Source organism: Trichosurus vulpecula, chromosome 1 (assembly GCF_011100635.1).
Source record: "Trichosurus vulpecula isolate mTriVul1 chromosome 1, mTriVul1.pri, whole genome shotgun sequence".
NCBI classification, from domain to species: Eukaryota; Metazoa; Chordata; class Mammalia; order Diprotodontia; family Phalangeridae; genus Trichosurus; species Trichosurus vulpecula.
The window spans coordinates 142,218,091-142,244,826 of record NC_050573.1 but is presented as its reverse complement, the minus strand read 5'-3'; the positions used below and the strand labels follow the sequence as shown (position 1 = coordinate 142,244,826).

The following is a 26,736-nucleotide window of genomic DNA, read 5'->3' as shown; positions in this document are numbered from 1 at the left end:
TGAACATGTAATGACCAAAAATTAATTCAAAATCAAACAAGCACTGTAGCCTTAGGCCTGAACACACAACATGCATACTTTGCACTGCACGTGTTATCAGGCCATGCAATGCCAACTAATGCTGCCAGAAACACCTCGGCTCAGATTCTGTACCAAGTTTTTTACATACAAAATTTTCTGCTCTTAGAGAAACATAATAGTTTAATTATGGAAAGTAAAGACTTTTAATATTTTCCTACTATCATTCCTCAGCATGTAAGTATCAAATTGGTGTATCTTTGGATTGTATTGTGTTAGAATGTTTGATTTTTAAAATTGCCATTATCTCCTTTCTTTACAGAAACATAAATGTTTCAATGCAGCAAATAAAGACAAAAGTCCTTTAATAATATTTCTCCACCATCAATGCTGTGTGTGTACCTAAGTGTGAATATCATTTTTTCAAGTTAAGCACAAATATACTTTCATAAACTAAAGCTAGTATTTACTTGAGAAATTATTGGCAATATTTACTTCTATTCTAGGACAAAATATTTTTGATTATGGATAAGTGGCTAAATTTAGACAGAAGAAGTAAAAATACTGATGGCAATGCAGCAGAGTCTTCACTACCAGGTTGTAGTACACCTAAACTGGCAAGAAAAAGAAAGTATATCAAATCATTTTTGCATTATGGGTTTACTTCTAATAATGATGATGCTGTAGAAAAACCTTTTTGCTTAATTTGTAATAAAGTTTTGGCTGCGGAGAGCACAAAACCAGCCAAACTAAAACAACATCTTAACACCAAGCATACAATAAACCAAAGGAATATTTTGAATGACTTTTAAAATCTTCAAATAAAGAAAAACAATGTTTTGAGGAATTTGTTACTGTCAATGAAAAGTATTTACTTCCATCTTTCAAAACTTCTTATTTAATTTCAAAAACTAAAAAGCCCTATCTAATAGAAGATCTTGGGTTACCTGATGCTATTAAAATGTCTGAAATAGTTCATGGGAAAAATATGGGGATTAAATTCACAAAATTCCTTTATTGGATGATACTATTTCCAAAAGAATTTCTGAGATTAATAATAATCAATTCCAGCAGCTTATTACCAGGCTTAAGGGCAGCCCAAAGTTTGCAATTCAGTTAGATGAAACAACTGATATCTCTAACATGGCGCAGCTGTTACTTGATGTAAGATACGTTTATGAATGAAACATACATGAAGAATTATTGTTTTGTTGCCCTTTGGAAGGGCACACAAGAGGGGAAGGTACATCTTAAAGTCAATGAATTTTTCACAAATGAAGGTTTATGGTAGAAAAATTGCATTGGAGTCTGTATGGGGGTGCTGAAGCAATGATGAGTGAGAATGTTGAATTTGTAGCAAAAGTTAAAGCTGGTGGCAATGAATATATCACTTTTATTATTGCATAATCCATCAGGAGGTACTCGTAGCCAAAAAATATCAGCAGAGTTAGATGTTGTGCTTCGTGATACTATCAAAATCATTAACTTCACGAAAAACCATGCCCTTAACAGTCATTTGTTTTCAAATCTTTGCAAAGACACAGACTCCATTTACAAAAGCTCAGTACCACGTGCAGAGGTGAGGTGGTGCTTGAGAGGGAGAAGTTTAGAGATAAAATTGAAAGATGAAATTGTTATATTTTGACTCAGCAGAAATCTGATTTTGTTAATTTTTTTCATAATGACATGCATTATTTATCAGATATTTTTGAAAAACAATGATTTAAACGTGTCACCTCAAGGAAAACATTATAACATATTTACATTAAAAGATAAAATTCAAATCCTTATTAAAAAGTTAACATATGGAAGAAGAGGATGGAAAATGGTTCTTTAGAAATGTTTATAGCTACAGATGAATTTTATAATTGAAAATAACCTTCCCAAAGATTTAATTGTAAGAGTTATAATTGATCATCTGAAGTGCCTAGAAGCACAGTTTCAGAAATACTTCCCTTCAAATTTTGATTCTAAAAAACTAAGTTGGGTTCATAAACTATACTAAATTGAAATAAAAAATATCAGTTAAAATTTGAGTTTCTCAAAAAATCATTAAGTGAATTTTGGCTTGGGGTCAGAACAGAATTTCCAACAGTTTCTAAAATTGCCCTAAACATGTTTCTGCCACTTTGTACTATGTATTTATGTGATGTGGCGTTCTCAGCATTGATGATTAAAAAATAAAAATATCTATCAATTCTGAAAAACGTTGACAATGCTCTGCATCTTACAGTATCAAATATTCCACTAAGATTTAATTCTTTATATAAAAATAAATAAGCACATCCATCTCATTAGTACGTAAGTTTGCCTTCATCTTTAATATATGGTAAAATTATATGTATACCAAAGAATTGTTTTAAAATAAATTTCTTTATGATTTATTATCAGTAAATGTTTTATTTGTATACCTGTTTTATATACCTACATACCTGGGGTCAAGTAAAAATTTCTTGGGTGAAAAGAGGTTGCAAGTGGAAAAAGTTTAAGAATCCCTGGTTTAGATTGACTGAAGAAGCTTGGCAATGCCATGTGGAGCCTTTATAAAGCAGGGAGCTAGTTCAAAACCTGGAAAGATTCCTGCAAGTGGAGAGGTGAGAGAGTTTCAGCCAAACCTCTGAGATGTAAGTGACTAGAAAGGTGGGAAGAAGCAGAACCTTGGGCTCCATTCTCAGTTTTGGTCTTTTCCCCATCCCCTAACCCCTTCCTCTTAAATGGAGTAGGACCTTGCAAGCTTAGAAGGGCCTGGAGAATTTGTGATTTCTCATCTTCCCATCTGCTTTGTAGCATTGCTCTCCAGAACAACAGTGGGTGGCAGTGTCCTAAACTGGGAGCAGAGAACAGACTGGGTATGATAAGGGAAGTACCAAGTTGCTTAGTAGAAGTGATACCATACCCAAGGAAAACTTTATGAGAGCCTTATGAAGAGAAGAAGGGTCTTTCATGATCAATGACTTGCCACATTGCTATAATACTCACTTTAAGCTTGAGTCCACTTCACCCTGGACTCTGTATGTACTTGTGGGAGAGTATGCCACAGACTTTGAGGGAGATTTTTATACTAACTGTTCTTAGTAAATATCCCTTTCTAAAACACCTAATTGGGTCTGTCTGGCTAATTAATAATCAATTAACAACAAGGGAGAAAAACTCTAGCAGGGTCTCACAAACCACAGCATTAAAAGGACACCCCTCCCCCAAATCTCTTAGATTTACTCCTAGAGTGCTAAGTACAAATACTGTAGCCAGGATTTGAGAATCTGTCTCATCAACATAAGTAGGAATTGGGATAGTCACCACGGACTATGAACTTCTTATAGTATAAACTTGTTTCTAAAATGTTACAAAAGATAATGGTGTAGATTAAAAGGAACCTAACAAAGTAACAAAGAATAGTGAAAGGTATAATGAATATGAAAAAAAATTTGGCATGAGAACAAGGTGCTTCAGGTCATCCCAAGAGTATATGGAACTGGAAGGGCAAGAACAAGGCTACAACAAATTATTTCCATCATTCAGGCTAGTGGAACTACCATATTTAGATTCTAACACCTCAGTCTCCAACATGTTATATGAGGAAGTGGAAATGGCACTAAAAAAAAGACAAAGACAGGAAGAGCTACCGGACCAGATAAAGGACACAGAAAAGAAATCCTTGCTAGGATTAACATAAATTTGAAAACATTGAGGGATTATTTTTCAAGATAATCGAAAGAGAGGAAGTTGCTAAATGATTAAGAAAAAACAAAAACAAAAGCCATAATTAAGACATCAATAACTACCAACCCATATGCTTATTATTCACTTGTACAAAGTCAGTGCAATAATAATCTACATGTTTCAAGGGCATACTGGATGAAAACACAGGTTTCTGCGATTCATTTTGTATAATAGAGCACATTTTCCCAATCACATAGTTCATGAAATGTCAAGAGAATATGGAATTCTTCTGTACTTACTGTTCATTGATTACTTTAAAAAGTATTAGAGAGGACAGCAAAGGATTCTTCTCTAGTAAGGTAGCTTCCATACAAATGTTTAACAAAATTTGTTGATAGTTATAACCACATAAATAACTTGCCTCAACCTGTCTCTGACTCTCAATGTCAAATAAATATAAAAGAGAAATACGTATGTTCACCAGATGTCCTCCATGATCATGGTAGTTGTTTAAATGGAAGAGGGATTCCATATAGAGGGATGTAGCTTCCAGATGTTCCTGTTTGCAAATAACATTGTACTAATTGCATCCAGCCCCAGAATGGCAGAGATCAATTAATATATTTGTCAACCAATAAGTATTTATTAAGTGCTTATTATAGGCCAGGCACTGTACAAGGCATTGGAGATACAAAGATAAAAGTGAAATAGTTCTAGACTTCAAGGAGGTAACATTCAACTGGGATTAGACAACATGTATATAAATGAGAAAAGGATAGAGACTGGACCCATGATTTAATTAACATAGAGAAGTCCTGGATGAGGAAGCAACCCTTACATATGCAGATTGTTACCTTCTCTGCAACTCAAAGTCTTAGAGAGCTGCCCAAGGCAATGAGAATAGTGATTTACCCAATGACAAAGAGCCAGGAGGTGTCAGTGATGGGACTTGAATTCAGGTCCTTAATTTAAGATCAGATCTCCATCACTATGCAATGTTGCCATCCTGCATATGTGTGTGTGTGTGTGTGTGTGTGTGTGTATGTGTGTAGCACACACACATAAAACAGATACAAGATGAATTGGAGGAGAAGCAGCTGGGGGGTCAACAAAGGCCTTATTTAGAAGGTAGTGATTGAGGTTTGAAGGAAACTAGGATTTTAAGAAATGGGAGTGGGGGTAGAGCCAAGATGGAAGCTGGAAAGCAGGGACTTGCTTAAGCTCTCCCCCAAATCCCTCTAAGCACCTGTAAAAATGGATCTGAACAAATTCTAGAGTTGTGGAACCCAAGAAATGGAAGAGAGAGGCAGGTCTCCAGCCCAGGACAGCTTGGATGGTCACTGGGAAGGGTTTATCACACAGTGCTGGGAGCAGAGCACATCCCAGTGTGAGCCATACCAGGAGCAACCAGACTGGGAGTTGGGTGGAGCAGGCCTGAGGGACATGAATCATTGAGCTGTGGCATTTACCAGACTTCTCAACCCACAAATTCCAAAGACCCTGGAGCAGGTTAGTGGGAAATTGCTGGATCAGGCTGAGAGTGGTCTGGCCCCAACCCTAGGGGTGGCGGAGGTGGTACAGTGGTCATTGTGGCAGCAGCAGGAAGCTCCTCCAGCTGCTTCCAGAGCTCCAGCAGAAACTGCTTCCAGAGTCCCTGGCTCACAAAGTGGGAGGAATCAAGCAGTGTATCAGAGTGGGAGTGCAAGGAGAGCTTTGCTGGTGAAGAGGCAGGTTCTCTTGCTCTGCCCTGAGTTCTGGTTGGCGGTTCTTGGGGGAGGAGGAGAGCTGCTGTGGCTGAGCTCTCAGTGGAGTAGAAGTAGCTCTAAAAACAGCTCTGAAAACAGCAACACAGCACCTAACGCTTGGGACAAAGTAATCTCTACTCTACAAGCAGTTACACACTGACAAAAAGCTCAAGGGTCAAGTGCTTGGCTGGGAACATGAACAGGCAGCAAAAATGGACTCAGACTCAGACTCAGACTTTAGAATCTTTTTTTTTGGTGACAGGGAAGATCAAAACACACAGCCAGAAGAAGTCAACAAAGTCAAAGAGTCTACATCAAAAGCATCCAAGAAAAATAAGAATTGGTCTCAGGCCATGGAAGAGCTCAAAAAGGATTTGGAAAAGCAAGTAAGAGAAATAGAGGAAAAATTGGGATGAGAAATGAGAGTGATGCAAGAAAATCATGAAAAACAAGTCAACAACTTGCTAAAGGAGACCCCAAAAATACTGAAGAAAATAACACCTTAAAAAATAGACTAGCCCAAATGTCAAAAGAGCTCCAAAAAGCCAATGAGGAGAAGAATGACTTGAAAGGCAGAATTAGCCAAATGGAAAAGGCAGTCCAAAAGACCACTGAAGAAAATACCACCTTAAAAATTAGATTGGAGCAAGTGAAAGCTAGTGACTTTATGAGAAATGAAGACATTATAAAACAGAACCAAAGGAATGAAAAAATGGAAGACACTGTGAAATATCTCATTGGAAAAACCACTGACCTGGAGAATAGATTCAGGAGAGATAATTTAAAAATTATTGGAAACCATGATCAAAAAAGAGCCTAGACATCATCTTTCAAGTAATTATCAAGGAGAACTGCCCTGATATTCTAGAGCCAGAGGGTAAAATAGAAATTGAAAGAATCCACCCATTGCCTCTTAAAAAGATACCAAAAAGTAAACTGCTAGGAATATTGTCACCAAATTCCAGAGTTCCCAGGTCAAGGAGAAAATACTGCAAGCAGCCAGAAAGAAACAATTTGAGTATTGTGGAAACACAATCAGGATAATACAAGATCTAGCAGCTTCTACATTAAGGGACTGAAGGGCTTGGAATATGATATTCCAGAGGTCAAAGGAGCTAGGATTAAAGCCAAGAATCCCCTACCCAGCAAAACTGAGTATAATTTTCCAAGGCAAATTATGAATTTTTGATAAAATAGAGGACTTTTAAGCTTTCTCAATGAAAAGATCAGAGCTGAATAGAAAATTTGACTTTCAAATACAAGAATCAAGAGAAGCATGAAAAGGTTAATGAGAAAGAGAAATCATAAAGGACTTACTAAATTTGAACTCTTTTGTTTACATTCCTACATGGAAAGATGATGTGTGTAATCCATTAGGGTAGTTGAAGGGAATATACATGTATAGATAGATAGATAGATAGATAGACAGAGGGCACAGGGTGAGTTCAATCTGAAGGGATGATATCTAAAAAAATAAAATCAAACCAAGGGGTGAGAGAGGAATATATTGAGAGAGGGAGAAAGGGAGAGATAGAATGGGGTAAATTATCTCACATAAAAGTGGCAAGAAAAAGCAGTCAGTTTGGAAGGGAAGAGGGGGCAGGTGAGGGGGAATGAGTGAATCTTGCTCTCATCAGATTTGACTTGAGGAGGGAATAACATACACACTCAATTGGGTATCTTACCCCACAGAAAAGTAGCGGGAAAGGGATAAAAAAGGGGGATGATAGAAGGGAGGGCAGATGGGGGGGAGGTAATCGAAAGCAAACACTTTTGAAAAAGGGACAGGATCAAGAGAGAAAGTTGAATAAAGGGCAACAGGATAGGATGGAAGGAAATATAGTTAGTCTTTCACAACATGATTATTGTGGAACAGTTTTGCATAATGAAACACATGTGGCCTATGTTGAATTGCTTGCCTTCTTAGGGAGGGTGGGTGGGAAGGGAAGAGGGGAGAGAGTTTGGAACTCAAAGTTTTAAGAGCAGATGCTCAAAAAAAGTTGTTTTTGCATGCAACTGGGAAATAAGATATATAGGCAATGGGCCATAGAAATCTATCCTGCCCTATAAAAATGTAAGGGGAAAAGGGATGGGCGGGGGGGGGGGAAGTGTGGTTACAGAAGGGAGGGCTGACTGGGGAATGGGGCAATCAGAATATATGCCATCCTGGAGTGGGGAGCAGGGTAGAAATGGGGAGAAAATTTGTAACTCAAAATCTTGTGGAAATCAATGTTGAAAACTAAAATATTAAATAGTAAAATATGAAACAAAAAATAAAATTTAAAAAAAGAAATGGGAGTGAGGAGAGAGAGCATCACACACATAGGAAACAGTCAATTAAAAGCCCCAGAGTCAGGAGCTTGATTATTGTAAGTAAGCAACAGTAAGAAGACCAGTTTGATGTACATGAAGGAGAGCAATATTTAATGTTCATGAAGGGGAGCAATATTTAATAAGGCTACAAAGATAGGTTTGGGTGAGTTTATGAAGGGCTTTAAATGCTAAACAGAGGGACCTATATTCAATTCTATAAGTAATAGGGAGTCACTGAAGTTTACTAATAGAATGACATGGTCGGCCATACTTAGGGAAAATCACTTTAGCAGCTGTATGGAGCATGGATTGAAGTGGGGCAATACTTGATGTGGGGAGATCAAGTAGAGGCTCTAGTTCAGGAAGGAGAGGATGAGAGCCTGAACCAGGGCATGTCAGTGGAGAGAAGACAGATATGAGAGATTTCATGAAGGTAGAAATGACAAGATTTGACAAAGGATTGGCTATGTGAGGTGAGTACGAGTGAGGATTCTAGAATAACAATGAGATTGGAAACCTGGAAGAATGATGGTGTCTTGGACAGAAATGAAGAAGTTTAAAAGCAGGGTGAGTTTAGAGGGAAAGATGAGTTCAATTGGAGATGTTTATAGAACATCCAGTTCAAAATGTCCAGTAGGCACTTGGTGATGCCAGACTCTAGCTCAGTAGAAAGATGAGTCTTAGAAGTATAGATCTGGGAGTCATCTGTGTAGAGAGATAACTGAACTTATCAAAGTTGATGAGGCCACCAAGTGAGCCAGTGTAGAGAGGAAAGAGAAGAAGGTTCAGGATAGAAATTTGATGGAAACCCGCAGTTAATGTTCATGACACGGATGAGGATCTAGCTAAGGAAACCATGAAGGGACTGTCAGACAGGTAAGAGGTAAAACAGGAGAGAATATTGTCATGAAAACCTGGAGAGGAGATAGTATCTGGGATGACTGGCTAGTCAACAGTGACAGATGCTGCAAAGAGGCCAAGAAGGAAGAGTAGATCAGTAAGTATCTCTCTGCAAATGCTAGTTAACGTTAATTGGTTAAATGAAACTTGGGCACTAATCATTTAGCAGAGGTACCCCTAGAACCATGAGGGGGAGATGGAGCAGGCCTTACTGGTGGGGGAGGCAGTAAGCACTTACTCCGTGAAAGGCCTGGAGGAATATCAAGACAAAAATAAAGTCTTTGCCCTCAATATGTTTAAATTCATTAACATTCAATTCAATTCCACAAACTTGTATTAAGTGCCTACTATATCCTTAACTCTGTGGATTCAAGGCAACCAAGGAATTTGCATTTGACTTGGGAAAAACAAACTATACACAGATCAAAGGATAATAGCTCTGGACCTAGAAGAGACCTGAGAGGCTGTCTAGCCCAACCCCCTTATTTTAAAGATAAGGTAACTGAGGCCAAGGAACTTAAGTCATTTGCCCAGTGTCACAGAGATAGTGTCAAAGGTGGGATATGAATGCAGAGCCAATACTCTTCCCACATTACCATGATGACACAAATGAGCGAAGATAAAAAGAAACGGAATATGATTTCAGGGGGAATAAAACCCTAACAACTAGGAGGATTAGGGAAGGCCATGTGACACCTGAGCTATTCTTTGAAGGAAGCTAGTGAATCTATGCATTAAAAATGGAGAGGAACTATGTTCCAGACATGAGGTATTACTTATATAAATGTAGAAGACAAGACATACAATGTTGTTTATGGGGAAGAGCTAGTAATCAGGCTAATTTGACTGAAATGGAGAGTACATTTTTGGCATTTATGTACGTTCATGTATGACGTCTATTCATTTAATATATTTAAGTGTACATACATTTACATATTTAAGTATAAATCAACTTGTAATATTTAAGTATAAATATGTATTTAAATATAAAACAACTTTCTTCCAATAATTTAAAATATCTGTATATTTTAAATTTAAGAACGTGATTTCTAAAATTTCACAGAAAGTATTCAGGACCTCAGATTCAGGAGAAAGGCATTGGAGGATGATTTAGTCCATTAGTTTCAATATCTAAGATATGCACTCTGGGTTCAGAATTGAATAGAAGGAAGAAATCTGCCAGGATCACATACGAGAAATCACAATGATTTCAGAAAGCTTGCTATTGTAAAAGCACATCTTTTTTTCTTTTTTCTTTTTTTAACACAATACTCTCCTGATAAAACTATATGGCTGTGAATCATGGAAGAATCCAAATTGTAGTTGACCTTCAAAGAACAATTGAAAGCTGGAGACTGGGTGTGAGCAGGCTGGAGCATATTACTAACAATGACTTGTAGCATAAAGGCATCATCAAGACCATGTATGAGGAGACAAGGATGTAGGCTGATTATGTATCAAGAATAAAGGACAGCAGATGGATAGCTTAAGCGTTGCAACGGTACCCATAAAATATTAAAAGGAACTAGTGGAAGGGCTCCCACATGTATAGAAAACATGGAAAGGGGGCAGCTAGACGGCACAGTGAGTAGAGCACCAGCCCTGGAGTCAGGAGGACCTGAGTTCAAACCCAGCCTCAGACACTTGACACTTACTACCTGTGTGACCTTGAGCAAGTCACTTAACCCCAATTGCCCTGCCTCCCCCCCTTAAAAAAAACAAAAAAAACCAAAGAAAACATGGAAAGACATGGGCAAGAATTAAACTGGATAAGTTGTGGATGGGTTCCAGTATGTACAGTGGAGTGCTTATTGATCTAATAAAACCATCACCGTGGAAAAAATATAGTGAGTTTCAATATTTCCTTGTCTATAAGTTTAGTTAAATAATCAATTGAGAAGAATTTAATAAGTACTCACTATATTCCTGGCACTGTGCAAAAACACCTCAATGAGCTCACATTTTAATGGAGAAGACAATATGCCAAAAATGTTGTACAAAAAAGTTTAAATTTTCCTTGAAAAAAAATTTATTGTAGACAGCTAGTTGGCACAGTGGATAGAATGCTGGACCTGGAGTCAGGAAAACCCTGAGTCCAAATCCAGCCTCTGACACTTACTATATGTGTGATCCTGGGCAAGTTACAAACCTGTTTGTCTCAGTTTCTTCATCTGTAGAACGAGGGTAATAATAACACTTTTCAGGGTGTTTGTCAGTCAATAAATATTTATTAAGTGCCTACTATGTGCAAGGCCCTGTACTAAACTCTAGAGACACAAAGAAAAGCAAAAGACAGTCCCTGCCCTTGAGTAGCTCACAATGTAATGAGGAAGCAACATGCCAACTACTATGTACAAATACACAAAATAGAGGATAAATAGGAAACAATCAATCAAAGGAAGGTACTAGAAATAAGAGGGATTGGGAAAAGGCTTCCTGTAGAAGGTAAGATTTTAGCTGGAACTTGAAGGAAGCCAGGGAAACCAGAAGACTAAGATGAGGAAGAAGATTCCATTCATGAGGGACAGCCAGTGAAAATGTCAGGAGATGGAGTGTCTTGTTCAAGGAAGAACAAGGAGACTAGCTGGTCACTGCACAGAAGAATGAAGGGGGCATAAGATGTAAGAAGACAGGAAAGGTGGAGAGGGGGCAGATTATGAAGGGCTTTGAATGCTAAACAAAGGATTCTATATTTGATTCTAGAGGTGACGGAGCCACTGGAGTTTATTAAATAAGGGAGTGATGTGGTCAGACTTGTGCTTTAGAAAAATCATTTTATCAGCTGAGGGGAGGATAAACTGGAGGGGAGAGACTGGTGGCAGTCAAACCAACCAGCAGACTATTGCAATAACCCAGGTATGAGGTAAGTAGGACCTGTACTCATGTGGTCACAGGATCAGAGAGAAGGGAGCATAGTAGAGAGATGTTCAAAGGTAAAATCAACATGCCTTGGCATCAGAATGGATATGAGGGATGAGGGCAAGAGAGAGTAAAGAATCAAGAACAACACCTGAGTTGCAGAGGGTTTAAGGGGTAAAGATGAGTTCTGTTTTGGCCATGCTGAATTTAAGATAGGACATCCAGTTTGAGATGTCTAATAGGCAGCTTAAGATGTGAGCCTGGAAGTCAGGCAGTGAGATGCAGCAAAGGAGACCGAGCAGGAGCAGTCAGATAGGAAGGAGGAGAACCAGGAGAGAGGAATGTCAAGAAAACCTAGAGAGAAGAGAGCATCAAGGAGAAGAGAGTGATCAACAGCGTCAAAGGCTGTAGAGAGGTCAAGAAGAATGAGCATTGAGAAAAGGTCATTGAATCTAGCAGTTAGGAGATCATTGGTAACTTCAGAGGGAGCAGTTTCAGTCGAATGCTGTGGCTGGTAGACTTGTATTATGAAGTTAAAATGAGATATTTGTAAAGTGCTTACAAACCTTACAGCACTATATAAATTCTAGTTATTAACTTGATAAACTACTTTTGTTCCACAAAGTAATCCAGACACTGAACATCTGGATTTCTGTAGCTGGATAGCTTAAGTGGTCCATCCAACTCAGTTCTATGATTTGCTAATACTTTGCACCCATCTCATGGTTTCTAAATTTCAAGACTCTTGGAAGTGTACTGCTGCCCTTTTAAAGTCTAGTGCCTTTTCCCTGGTCAGCAGTGTTTAAGTGAAGTAGTGATGTCTCTCACCACAAACTTAAGAGAGATAACTAGATATCCTGACCTAGACCATATGAAACTTCAGTGAGTTAGATTTCGGCTTGATATAAGAAGAAACATCCTCACAACTAAAGGTATGTGAAAGTGGATATAGAGGATCCCCTCTCACTATACGTCTTTTCCAAGAGGAAGACTTATGACAACTTGTATTGGATGTTTTAACGGTAATTCTTTATCAAGGGAGAACAAGGAGACTATATACATATATGCATATATGCATGTGTATATATTATATATGTATACATACCTATCTGTATCTACATCCTCATATCTTATAGCAGATAAGTGGGTTTAATGAAAAATCCTTGTACGTATTTCAATATGGACTTGGGAAGCCATTCTGAGAAGCCAAGTTCTCTAATTACTGGTATACTTCTGTACAGGTGGACCTTCATTTTAAGCAAATCCTATATAGGAAGATTAAAGTTTTTTTTTTTTTTAAAGATAACTTAGGGCATGATACTACATTTCATAAAAACATTCCTAAGAAATTCTAGGTTTAAAGAAGGTTGCTGTTCAGGTTATTTTGCGTTCTTAGCAGATAGAACTTGAGAAATGCATCCTTTGTGCAAACGAAGTCTCATCTGGAGTTCCCTTCCGACCTCCAGATTCTGTAACCCAGATCATTTTCTGGACATTTGTGCACAAGGAGTAGCTACATCCAAATCAGGAGCTGTCCCACCTAATCACGAGCTCAGATTTCTTTGGAAGCACGGGCTTTGCAGAGCAAACCTACCCTGGGAAAATACTTTTCACCAGCGCTCAGCTACTGAAAACAAGAGATGAAAAGCTGTGCTGTTTCTTCTTCAAAGGACGCTTCATTTTGAGGTTCAGAGAGTGCTTCACAGATACTAATTACAACGAGCCTCGCCAGACCCTGGGGAACAACACACAGCACAGTCCAAGTCCTCTGCCATTTCCCAGTGGGTAAACCAAGACTTGGAGTCGGTTCACTCTTTCGAGGACTCTATAAAATAAAGCAGGTGGGAAAAGGCAGCTTCTCTTCGCCAGACCTCGCGGCCGGACACACTCAGGGTTTTTCGCTCCACGACACCCCCACCCCACTCTGCCCCCGCGCATTTCACCCGGGGCACAGGGGCTGCGGAGGCTCACGCCGGGGCTTCCCCTCCCGCGCGCCCCCGGCCCGTGCACTCCCCTGGAATCTTTTGAGGCCCGGCGCTGGGACTAGTGCGGGGGCGGGGGAGCCCTTCCCCTCCAGCTCCGGAGCCACGAGCCCAGACCTGTCCCGGCCCGACCTGCCCCAGCTCCAGTCTCGCGGGATTCCCTAGCTCTCGCGCCCCGTGCGGCTGCCGGATCCCGGCAAGTAGCCAGAGCCATTTGCTCCCGCCGCGGGGACCCGAGGGGAGGGAGGTGGCGGCGGCGGCCGCGACGAAGGAGGCGGCGATAGCGGCACTGGCGCTAGGCCCACTCAGAAGGTCCCCACAGGTAAAGAGGCGGCCGTGGTGGCCCGGGCCGTCCCGTAGGTGAGGAGCCTGGGGTGCCTGGGCGGAGCTGGCCCCCACCGGGTGCTGGCTGGATGGAGGGGTGGGGGGAGGGGGCGGTTGTCCAGGTAACGGGGAGCAGCTGCTGAGGGGCTGCGCGAGCCGGAAGGGGGCGGGGGTGGTGCTCGCTCCCTCCCGGAGTAGCCTCGTCCTGGTCCCGGTGCCGGGGAGGGCCCCCAGCTCCCATCGCGGCTGCAGGTGCTCGCGGGACGCGGCTGTGGTCACTTGCCCGCACCCGCTGAAAGTTTCTTCCGAAGTTGGGAGCCAAGTACCTTAAGCCACTCCCCGAGTTAACTCGCGGAAATCGCCCACCGGAGCACAGAAGGAGACTGCGGGCCAGGGCAGGGACAGGTGCCCAGTTCGGGACCCGGGGCGACCAACCCCTGCAGTGGCCAGGAGGGCAACTCGCCCCGGGCTCGGATCGGCTCGTACAACCGTGGAGGGGCCTTGTTTCAGGGTGATTTATGGTGGGTTGGGGTAGTGGGAAGGGCTTACTTTGCTTTTTGCGCGCCCCACCCTTGATCAAATTGCTAATCCCTCATTCCTGCCAGTTTGGAGGGGAGGGGAGGGGAGCGGAGCGGCGGTGCGCTGAGGGTGATGATTATACTCCTTAACAACCAGACGTAGCTTCGTAGGGTCATCTTTTTAGCCCTGGAAAGGACCTTGGAGGTCGTCTAGTCCAATTCTCTCGTTTTATGAATGAAACTAAAACCGAGAGAAGTTCCTTGCCGAGGGTCTGCACAGATAGGTGGCAGAGCTGGAATTTTACCCTACATCCCCTGATGGCAGATGCCGTGTTCTGTACCATGCGTGCAGCAGTGCCTTCTATAAAGGAACCCGAGAAAGTTCAAGTCTAGTTAGTTGTTCAACAAGAGGAAAACTCTACATTCAGAATGTTGAATTAGAGTCTGGGGATGCAGCTTGCAGGATTTAGGGATCTGATGACCAGAATTTTATTCCAGGCCCTCTTACTTCTTTGGGCTACAGTTTTCGCTTTTATTAAATAAGGGAGTTGCACTAGATGACCTCCATGGTCTCTAAACTGCTATAATTCTGTAATTCCTTTGTGATTCAGTTTCTTTTTACTGGCATTCTTCTCCCCATCCCTACTTACCTACTTTAACACTCTGTACTAGCATTCTTAGTGTTTGGATGCAACATAATACAAGGATTTTATGACTATTCCTTAAATATAATAGAAACATGGCTTCTTAAAAAGGCATGCAGTTGTAAATGAAAGTGATTACTTAGACATCATTCTAGACTCGATTCACGTTGACATTTGTGTCTGATTTTAAAATTGTAACTGAAGTTGATGATGTGTCCTTGTTTGGTTTCACAGTTAAAAATAAAGAAATAAATTTCGGTAAAACAACGTCCTAGAGGATGGTAAAATAATGAAAAGAGCATTTTGAGCAACCTTTTGGTGATGTTGCCTGAGAGGGTGGAAATAACTGCATTCCAGACCATGTGGTGAAATCAGGAATTTGAAGAAAATGGAAGCAGTCCTATTCTTTGTGACATGTGTAATGTTGCCCCTCACAAGAGGGCACAGTTTCTTTACCTGTGAACCAATTACTGTTCCCAGATGTGTGAAAATGAACTACAATATGACATTTTTCCCTAATTTGATGGAACATTATGACCAGTCTATTGCCGCGCTAAAAATGAAGGTGAGTTGTTGCTCTTCCTTTAACTTTGAATTTTTTAGGGCATTCTAATAGTAAACTACAGGTATAACTTTCTTAACTCAATAGATTGATGTACTTCACAAGTTGTGTATGTAAAATAATTTAACTTACTCATGGGAAGTTAGTTTATTTAAGTGAATCCCGTGGGGAAGTCTTTTATGAAGTTAAGAATTCTAAATTAATTTATCTTTTTAAGCCTTCAGTCTTTAAATACAGGATTTGCTTAAAATGGGAGTACACTTGTAGAGAATTATAGCAATAAATAAGCTTGAAACGTCATGTAGTTGGTAATTCATATCTGGCTTCTCTGAATGGAATACAGTTGTCCTCAAATTTTATACCAGATTTTTTCTTACCTCAGTAAAATCATTTCATATCTAACCATGGCACTATGAGAACTCAGTACTATGTACCTGTCAAACAAGTTTTCATACTTGTTTTCATAATAATTTAAACAATATAAAGAAATCTTTCAACCTAAGTTCTCACGTAAATCATGCAATACTGCATTTAACTCTTAACAGTTTCTAGACAAATGTTTGTCTCTTTGAAGACTTGGCTTGACTGCCAGTTTCTTGAAGCCTCTCCTGATCCCCTTAGCTGCTAGTGTACTCCCTTCACAAACTGCTTTGTAGAGAAGGAGGAGGGATGGAATACTTAAGTAGCACCTACTATGTGCTAGGCCTACTGCTAAGCCCTTTTTTACAAATATTCTCTCATTTTATCCTGTAGAGTAGCTGCTACTATTATCCCCACTTTACATTTGTGGAAACTGAGGCAAACTGATAAAGTGACTTGCCTAGGGTCACACAACTAGTAATTGTCTGAGACCAGGTTTGAACTTAGGTGTTTCTGACTCAGCATTCTCCATCTGTTGCACCATGTATTCCTTTTGTATATATTCTATACTTCTGTTTCTCTGTGTTGTCTTTTCCATTAGAATATAAACTCCTTGAGGGGAGGAACAGATTCGCTTTTGTTTTTATATTCCTAGGCTTAGCATAGTCCCTAACACAAAGTGAGCATTTAATAAATGCTTACTAACATATATGTATATAATACTTTTTTTTTACTGGACCTTTGATTTCTTCAGTGTAGGGAGCTCCTGGTGAGGATTTCTTCTACTAGTGCACGTCAGCACTTTCTCTGTAATTTTTAGTCTAAGAGGTTTGCCTCCAACACAGAAAGCACTGAAGTGACTTGCACAGCACAAATATGTCACATAGCAAATATGTAGGCAAAGGTGGTACTTGAACCTAATCCAGACCCAGATGCTTGTTCTTTATCCATTATGCCTTGTTGTCTCTCTTGGGTATATATATATTCCTACTTATTTGAATGATGATTTGAACAGTATAAAGAATAGTTCAACCTAATTTAATATTAAATTATGAGATAATGAGTTTAGGTGAGTCTATAACTCAAATATGTATTTCCTCCAAGACTTGATTCAAGTAGCCTCTTCTACATGAAGACGTTCCTGATTGAGAAAATAGATATTAATATATAATACATATTTTTATAATATATGTGTAATCTTTCTATCACTAGCCAGCCATTCACTATTGAAAAGGGGAAAAAAAGTTCATGGGGTTGGATTGATTCCCTGGGAGCTCTGCTTTTACTCTAGGTTAAACAGTGTGCATAAATGTTGCTAATACAGTTAAACCATAGGGCCAAGAGGAAGAAGAAGAAAAAAGGAGGTACATGTAAGGAGAAAGAGAAAACCAAACCTATCTCTAAGGTGGGGAGAATAAGGGAAGACACCTTATGGTGTGGTAGTTGTAGTAACAACTATTGCCTTAGGTGTCACTCATTATTACCTGCCTCTTATTTAGAGATATGCAAATGTAGGTAGGTTGAGGGAATAAAGAGTTACCTGTAGCAGCAGGTTCTTGCCCTACTATACAGATCTAGAAAGCTGATCTAACTTATGTTGGAAGACAGCACTGGTTTTTTTTTTTTAATCACTTTTATCAAGAAGGCAACATAGTCAAAGAAAGGTTGTTTTCTGTAGGGAAAATAACCAAGAGTTGAAATACCATATTGAACTTAATTTGTGCAAAGAATAGTTCTCAGGCCACTTCATTGTATAGAAGAGCTGTTAAAAGTATTTTTAGACTGTAAAATACATACCTGTACTCTTTAGTGTGTGTTTTTAACTGGTGCATTGCAACATGGAAGGTTTCAATTTCTTAAAGTAATAGGGTGCCTTCAATAATATGCATTGCATTCTTAGTTATATCATCTATGATCTTTATATTATATCATGTATAATTACTCTTTTTATGAAAACTAAACTTTCAGTGTATCTTTAGGCATTTTCAATATCCAATTTCTTAAGATCCTCTTGTATATTTATCTAACCTGTTTGATCTATTGGCACCATACAAATACATCTTTTCATAGGGTAAATTTGAATTCTCACGTTGACCATGTGCTGTTCTGCTGTTTAGATGGTCTCTTCTCTGGAAAGGTATTTTAAAAGATCTAAGAGATATAGCCTTGCTACTAAATAGCTATGATAGTAAAGTAAAGGAACTAGTCTTTGTTCCGTATCCCTTTACCATATACACTCTATCTAACAATAAAATTTCTTTGTGAAATGTTGTTGAATCATTTGCAGCTTTAAAAAAATAGCACCAGTCATTTTGTTTCATTTTTAGCAAATTTGGGGGCTGTAGAAAGGGCACGTCTTTTCTCTTCTGTCCAATAATGTCATTTCCCTTGTGTGTTAAGCATATCAGTTGCCCTTACTATTTCAAGTGTATTGCTTCAGTTCATATTTTTCTGATTTTAAAGGGGGTAAAAAGGAAAAAGCAAGTGGGCCACCTCCTCTTCTAGTCACACAGAGAGAAGGGAGGGGAGATGAAAAGGACTTTTTTTTTTAACCATTTTCCATTATACTTTTTGTTCCCAGAAAAGTTTTATCTGGAACTGTATAAGGCAGGAGTTGGCATCACTACCTAGAGACAAAGCAGGAAATATTTAGAATAGTACTTTTAGAGGTGAAAGGCCTGTTACAGGTTAGCTTGTCTAATCCTGTACTTGTATACAAAATTGCAAACAAATGATCATCCAACCTCTGTTTAAACACTATTAAGTGATGGGGAACTTACTACCTCATGATACTAGCTATTGCATTTATTTTGGATGGATTTAGTGTTACTAAAAACATTAAGCTGTTTTTTTAAACAGACTGTTGTCTAACCATGTCTACTCCATTCTATATTTGCGTAGTTGATTTTTAAATACTTAAGTGTAGGACATTGCTTATCTCTGTATTACATTTTATCTTTTAGATTTAGTTTATTCTCACCTGTTGATTTTTTGAAATAACCTGATTCTAACATTTACTGTATTAGCTATAGAACCCAGCTTTGTTTCATCTCCAATTTGAAATGCAGACATTCTTTTTCAAGTAACTTATAAGTATTAATAAAGCAGGTTACAATGATGTTTATGTTTTTCTTATTCCGCTTTGTAACTTGTCCTTTCCTGTTCTGCCTTAGTCCTTTTAATTTTTTTTTTTTAGAATTCCTTTTTTTTTTGGAGGGGAGAAGGCAGGGCAATTAGGGTTAAGTGACTTGCCCAAGGTCACACAGCTAGTACATGTGTCAAGTGTCTGAGGCTGGATTTGAACTCAGGTCCTCCTGACTCCAGGCCCAGTGCTCTATTTACTGGGCCACCTAGCTGCCCCCATTTTTTTAAATGAGTGTTTAGTCCTCATCCACTAAGTCATGCTTTCATGCTGCACTGTGGGATTGAGGTGACCCTGGTTTTTTTTTTAAGCTTTTCCAGCAGAATTCAAGCTCTATTAGATTCCTCCTAAATTAGAAAGATTTCAAATATGGCTTAGTGATAGACTGTGTGCTGTTTGAAGGACTAAACTAGCCTTGGGTTTGATGAGGCTCATCACCAGGTTGGCTGCAAGGTGATGAAATTTTACTACAACAAGGATTGCAGCCTGTACTGGTAGAGGGAGTACTCATTGTTATGAAATCATGGCTTTTTGAAGTGGTAGAAGGCTATTTAGAATGAATGGACCTTTAGTGTAGGAAGAGACCTTCAAAATTGTCTAAGCATTGTAAGTCTTTTATGGGAACACTTTCTGTCACCCTGCATTCCCAGACCTTATTATGTGGTATCTGTTTCATTTTATCTTTCCTGACTGTATCAGATGAGCAGGGAGTATTATTACAGATTAAAATTAACACGTGTTGATTCAAGTCTTTGCCAATTGTAAAATCTTCTAGATGTAACCTTGCATCAGAAAGTCTGTTTATTTGGAGTGATTCTTCTCTGTTCCCTTTTCCTACTTTCCTCTTTCCCTTCCACTTAGAGTCCATATCTAAATAGAATTTCGGTATTATCAAGAAAAAGGTACTACTGTTTCAATGATTCAGTTGAGAACATTCTTCCTAACCAGTCTTGTCCATACCCTTATTCTCCAAATCGAATGATTGACATCTAGGATGCTGTAGACATCTCTCTGCCTTAGGTCTAATGAACTGTGAAATTTAACATTGTCTTCTTCCTCTTCACTCCCATTCCAGCCTCAGACATGTATTCAGAGCCATTCTTGACTGGCTTTTAAGTATTTGGGAACAACAAGAGAAGACTGTTTAGTCTTTTGGCTGGATCATATGGCATTGGTAGCTTCAAGTCACATAGTTCTTTGTTCAAATACTAGCACTTCCCTTTCAGCTCAGACAAGATGGCCCAGTAATGTTAAGTTACTAAACTTTAGTGCCAAATCCTCTTTGTCATTGTTATTTTAATGAAAATATAATTTATATTATTTTTTTTAAACAGCCTAGGTTTGACACCTAGTCACTGCTGAATTTCTAACACATAAACGAAGATCATAGGATCATAGATTTAGAGCTGGAGGAGACCCTCATTCTACAGACAAATAGGTGAAATGATTTGTCTAGGGTCACACAGCTATTAAGTATTAAAGGCAGGATTTGATAGGTCTTCGTGACTCCAAATCGGCAGCATAGCCACTAAAAGTCATTAAAATGTTAGGACAAAAAGGTGGAATATCACCTAGGTCTTTTCCTTGTAGGAATTCAGTTGTTGGGAAACAAGTATTAAATCTTCCAACTTGATATTAGAAATCTCCCTTTCGTATTGCAAAAGAATGAATGTGTTTCTGATATACAGTTTGGCTTTTAGAGGCTGTTTTGCAAAGGCTAATTACCTAAGTGAAAAACAAATGGCTGCTAGTTTTCCATTGTGTCCATTTTTGCTCGCCCTCTAGAGCATTGTTTCTCAAATTCTGAGGTTAGCCTCCCAAGGGAAGTTATGATCTCTTCCAGAGAAGGCTGAAACTGGCATAGGAAAAATGGAAACAGGAACATTTTTTTTTTCTTGCTGAATTGCTTTCATGTAAGCCTGGGCAAAAGCAAAGCTATGGTATTGTATTTGGAGCAGCATGTGGTGACTCTGCTTTTGTTGAATTCTAAAGGGAAATGAGCAAAAAACCTTCCTTTTCCTTTCCACCTGTTAATATGTTATACAGAAACAATGTACTGTTTCCATATCCATTTCCATTTTTTACAAAGGAGTAGAGGAAGAAAGGATAATCAGACAAAAAAATTCTGGCCAGCAATTCTTAAATATTTGTAAGTTATTTCATTATGAAATCTAATGGATTTAACTCCTGCTGCCATCTCTCCTAATTTTTCCCCATTTCATATCCAGCAACAAAATTTGACTCTCCAGCTACTTTAAGGCACAGCTCAGGTACTACGTCATAAAAGGGTCCTCCCCTGACTCCTGATCTCTCCTCCCAAGTTGATAGTGTTTCCCTCACCAAATTTCTTCCTATTCACCTTGTATATTCTTTGTTTTAGGGCAGTTAGGTGGTACAGTGAATAGAGTGCTGGACCTGGAGTCAGGAAGATGAGTCTTTCTGAATTTAAATCTGTCCTTAAACACTTAGTAGCTGTGTGACTCTGGGCAATTCACTTAAACCTATTTGCCTCAGGTTCCTCATCTAAAATGAGATGGAGAAGGAAATGGCAGACTACTCCAGTGTCTTTCCCAAGAAAACCCCAAAGAGGGTCATGAAGAATCGGACACAACTGAAAAGTGACTGAACAACAAAAGTAGATTTTATGTTTCCTTGTCTCACTTTCCCCCAACTCTTTGAAAGCAGGGATTGTTTTGTCTGTTTCTGTATGTTAGTACCTAGATTAATGCCTTTCACACAGGATTGAATGGTTGTTCAATTGAATGACTGATTTTTAGATAGTTTCCTGATGGAACAGGCCAAGCTCAATAGAGACATTTGAAAAATTGATCTGGCAACTCTGGGAGGAAATTGCTAAAAACAGTATGTATTATCAGGTAATATTAATTAGAAGTTGGAAAGCTATGAGTTCAGTGTCTGGATATCTTGATATGTAAAAATTATGAGACTTTAAAACATTGAAAAAATAGACTTTGCTACTTCTATTATTACTGACTATGAATCTAAGAAAAAAAAAGCTAACCTATTTTATGAAGCTAAAAAAGCGTGTATGCAGTAGATAAAAACTTGTATTAGAAACAAGATAGTATTGCCATCAGTGATACTGGTAATACTAAAAGCTGACATTTCTGTCTATTTTAAAATTTACAAAGCATTTTATAATATCTTATCTAAAAGGAAGAGAATCAAATGCAAAGGATTGCTACCTGGAAAATGAATCAAGAGGTCTTCATTTTTTATATTTTATGAAGTAATTGACTTTATCTTCTCCTTACTTTTAGGTTCCTATTGTATATGCAGGTTAATTTTTTATTATTTTAAATATTTACATATTGCTTTGCCATTTAGAAGTGCTTTTTTCTTAAGCGCTCTGTGAGGTAGGTAGAGCAAGTTACTTCCATCCATGGTATTATATGGCAGAAAGAATAATCCTTGCACAACTACCTTGGAAGGTCATTGTGAGCGGAATACTTTGCAAACTTTAAAATGAGTAGTTGTCTCCATTCAACATAACCACAGAGGGATTAACTGACTTATTAAATGGAAGAAAAATCAGTGCTAAAACCAAGGTCTTCTGATTCAAAGAACAGTGTATACTTGGGCTGTTTTATAGAGTGCCATGTCTGGAGTCAGGAAGACCTGAGTTCATATTCAGCCTTTGACACAAGCTGTATGACCCTGTACAAGTCACTTGACTTTGAGAGCTTTGCCTCATTTTCCTTAACTATAAAATGGAGATAATGATAGCACCTACCTCCCAGGGTGGTTGTGAGGATCAGATGAGATGGTATATGTAAGGAGCTTAGCACAGTGCCTGACATATAGTAGACATTATATGTCATCATCATTATCATTAAAAGACCATTTTCAGAGCCTGTTGAAATTCTTTTGTGTTACCAGAACTTTGCTATATTGAATATTTCCTGGAATAAAGTTTAGAATTTGTTGTAATGGAATTAGAGTATTTCCTGGCAGTCACTGGCTTTTGGGCTTTCATCATCACCACCTTAAGAAAGGCATGGACAACCACATTATAAACTAAAGTACAATTCTCAGTTTCCTTAAACTCTCTGCAGTTTTTAATACCCACTATTTACTTCTGAATCATTTGTCTTCTAAGATACAGTTCTACCCTGGTTTGCATCTTTCTGCTCAGCAACAAGGCATAGGTGTATTTTTCCAGTTCAGCTAACACCATCAGAGGTTCTTTGTTAGGACTCTGTCCTTAGGAGTTCCTTATCCATTCATCCTGTTATAAAGAAAGAAGAGGATCTTGGACGCCAAAAAGAATGTTTAATTTTTTCCAACTTCCCTTGAAGTGTAATTCATTTTGAAGTGGATGTATCAAGTACCTTCTGTATACAAGGTATAGGTGCTGGACATACAAAGATGAAAAATGACACATTCCCTGATATTAAAGAATTTATAATTTGATATGTACACAAACAAGTGGGATACTAGGTGAATACATGAAGGACAGATGGAGAGAGCAAGACAACTGCCATAAGAAAATAGGAGGACAGAAAAATCCTTTCAACTGTGTTGGACCAGGCTCTGAGGAGGAAGCAGCACCTGAACTGGGCTGTGGAATGATCTTTGTCAGTGCTTGCAATTCCATCTGCCACTTTTTCATGAAAACATTCCACTTATATCACAACATGAGTTTTAAAGTGCCAGAGGTGGATGGGTGGATAATAATGACTGACAGACAAGGTGAACCTGCTCATTTCTTAATTTTCTCATTTTCTCTGCCAAAGAGGAATGATCTTTGGACTGACAAAAAAAAGAGTAATGAGGAATTGATACTCAAGATAAGCAGAAAATTAGTAAGAGCGCATTTGAAGTCACTAGGTTTAGATGAACTAAATCTCAGGATACTGAAAGAGTTATCTATCAACCATGCTGTCTCCCACCTCTGCATCTTTACAACCCATCCCCCATTATTGAAATATACTCCTTATCTATTTTAGAACTCCTCTTTCTAAGTTTAGTTTGGATATTACTTCCTTTGTAAAGCCTTCCCTGATTTTTCCAATTGTTAGTGTACTCTCCTTCCTCAATTTTCCTTGTGCTACTTTTATTTGTGTATGTGTTTTAATTCTAGTAAAATGTAAGTTCCTTGAGGGCAGAAACTATTGGGGATTTTTTTCTTTTTGCCCTTGTATCCTCAGTTACTCCCGTAGTGCGTTGCACATAGTAACTGTTTAACAAATGTTGCATCAAATTTGTTGAGAAAGAGCTTGATTATATATTTCATAAATTTGTCAATTGTTTGACTGAACATATAATTTCTATCTAGAATCATATGAAAGCCTGTCTATTCCATTCTCAAAAATTTCATCAGTACAGGTTGTTCTCAAAGATTTTATGAAGATAAAAATAATAGCATAAATGTCAGTGATGTTAACTTCTTAGTTGCCTGTTTTTGGCAATACTATCCTTCATCTTTTATATTCTTTAATATCCCTTCTCTGAGAGATCTTGAAAATGGATTCTTGAGTATCTTTAAAATTGCCACAAAATCTCAAAGTTAGAAGGAATCTCAGAGCTGTCCAGTATAACCCTTATCTGATCAAATATCTGCTTTCTAACATCTTCAACAAGTAGCCATCTACCCTTTACTTGAAGACCTCTGTTGTGCCTTTTAGCATGGATTTCTACATGTTTATTTGGCTGGATCCAGCTACTCTTTCCAACTTCACTTTCTTGAGTGCTATTGCCTTTTACACATATCAGGGCCTGAGATGTTTTAGAGGACAGATGTGATTCCACATACCACCAACATGAGATTCACTTGTTTTGACACACTGGCAGAATTCTTTTGTTTCACATCTCTTTGTTGCCTTCCTGGTTTAATTTGTAAAAGCTTTCAGGATGATCTAGCTTAGGTCTCACTAAACTTTTAGAAGACTCATTTTTACATGCTATTTTTTCGCTGTTTTGTTAGGCAATGCTGCTCATAATATTCCATCTTCTTTTTGGTAGGTACATATATACGCATATATTTCCAGATTCCTTACAATTTTTAAAAAGAAATGTATTAGTACATTTTGATACAATAAATATTCCCATCATACACCAGAACAAACCTGTTTATAAACTAGATTCCCAGAGAAAACAGTTTTGAGTATTTATTATTAATAGATAGAAGGGATATGTCCTTTAATTTTGGGAGTACGTACTAACATTGCCTTTGTATTTTAATACAATTTTGTTGCCTCTTAGTTTTGACTTAGTGTTGAAAAAGAATATGGCCTGGTCATGAAGAGAAATTGAAGCATAACTAGGAAATAATTCATATGCTCCGTAGGTATCCTTATAATCACAGAAAAATGTGAAGCATATCCCAATTAAATGAATGGACTTCCTGTGCCGAATTTTTTGGAAGATGTAGACAAAAGTGCCATGGAATGGCTGGATTACAATCTGTGTCATTATAAGAAGTACCTACATTGAAATTCCTTACGTTGGAGTGTCAGAATAATGTTGCTTTTATTTACATTGTTGCAGCCATTTTGTACGTTCTTTTGACTCTGCATTTCTCATTCTCTATAATTTCATATGTCTCCTAGTATTTCTTTGAATTCTTCCTATTTCACGTTCCTTATGATACAATAATGTAGCATTACATTCATAAACTATAATTTTTTCAACAATTTCTCAATAATTTTGTTTCCAACCTTTGGTTACAACAAATAATACAGCTAGTGAAATTTTTATCCTTGTAGGACTTTTCTCACTGAGTTGCCTGTTAGGGATATTCTCTGATGTCAGGACCAAGGTACCTCCCTCCTTGCAACAGGGGCTAGGCAAGATTTTCCCTAAAAGATAGTGAAGATATTACTTGATTGGCCAGGGGAGGAAGGGGAAGGTTCAAACTATACTTCCTTTAACACGGTTTCCAGGAGCTCTGCCTGTGTTGACGTGCCTTCCTGGTTACCTAGGGATGTAAAAGGTCCTTCCCCCACGGGGTCAGTACCCTTTAGACTTGATGGATACTGGAATATCATGAGAGTCACCACATCCTGCCCTTCTAACAAAACACATTTAAGTGCTACTGTATCCTTGCTATGCCAGGGCTAGTAAACCTTTTTTTTTAAATCTCCGGTGATTTGTGAGTGCCTCATTTCATCCCAGCATTGAACCTGAACTAACAGAGTGTCAGTGTCATAATGAATTCTAGCAATTCCTGGCATTGGCATTTCTAGATCAAGTGTATGAGCAGTTTAGTACCTTTTGTGCCATAACTCCAAATTCTTTTTGAGAATGGTTGAACCAATCATGGTTCTACCAGGAACCACTGCAACAATGAGTTTCCCCATTTTTAGCAGTTTTGCTAGCTTGTTGGGTATAAAGTATCTTAGAGTTATTTTAATTTACTTTTTTTTGCTTCACTATTTTATTTTTTTTTTTCATTTTAAGCTCAACAAATAAAATGAGCATATGACATAATATATAACATAATAAAACAAAAAAATGATTGTACACGAAACTGAAGTTCTGTGTTATATATAGCTTATTTTTGAAAATAAACTCAACATGTATCTTTCAAAGCTATCTTGCTCTTTTTTCATTTTTACAATTACAGTTTTATTGGTGTCTTGTTTTTATATTACATTTACAGATTACTCCTTGATGAAAAGTATCTTACAACAGAATAAAACTAACAATACACTGACATCATATGAAAGTTTATATAACATTTCACA

General features: G+C 38.3%; 1 protein-coding gene across 1 annotated transcript in view; it reads left to right on the top strand.

The window, feature by feature from the left end:
- The first annotated feature begins 13,647 nt into the window (after positions 1–13,647).
- The window catches only part of FZD6 (frizzled class receptor 6), a 71,479-nt gene continuing 58,390 nt past the window's right edge, over positions 13,648–26,736 (top strand). The window contains exons 1-2 of the mRNA XM_036741832.1: positions 13,648–13,837; positions 15,198–15,528. Of these exons, the coding sequence (XP_036597727.1) occupies positions 15,352–15,528 (177 nt within the window). The 5' untranslated portion in view covers positions 13,648–13,837; positions 15,198–15,351. The remainder of the gene's footprint in view (positions 13,838–15,197; positions 15,529–26,736) is intronic.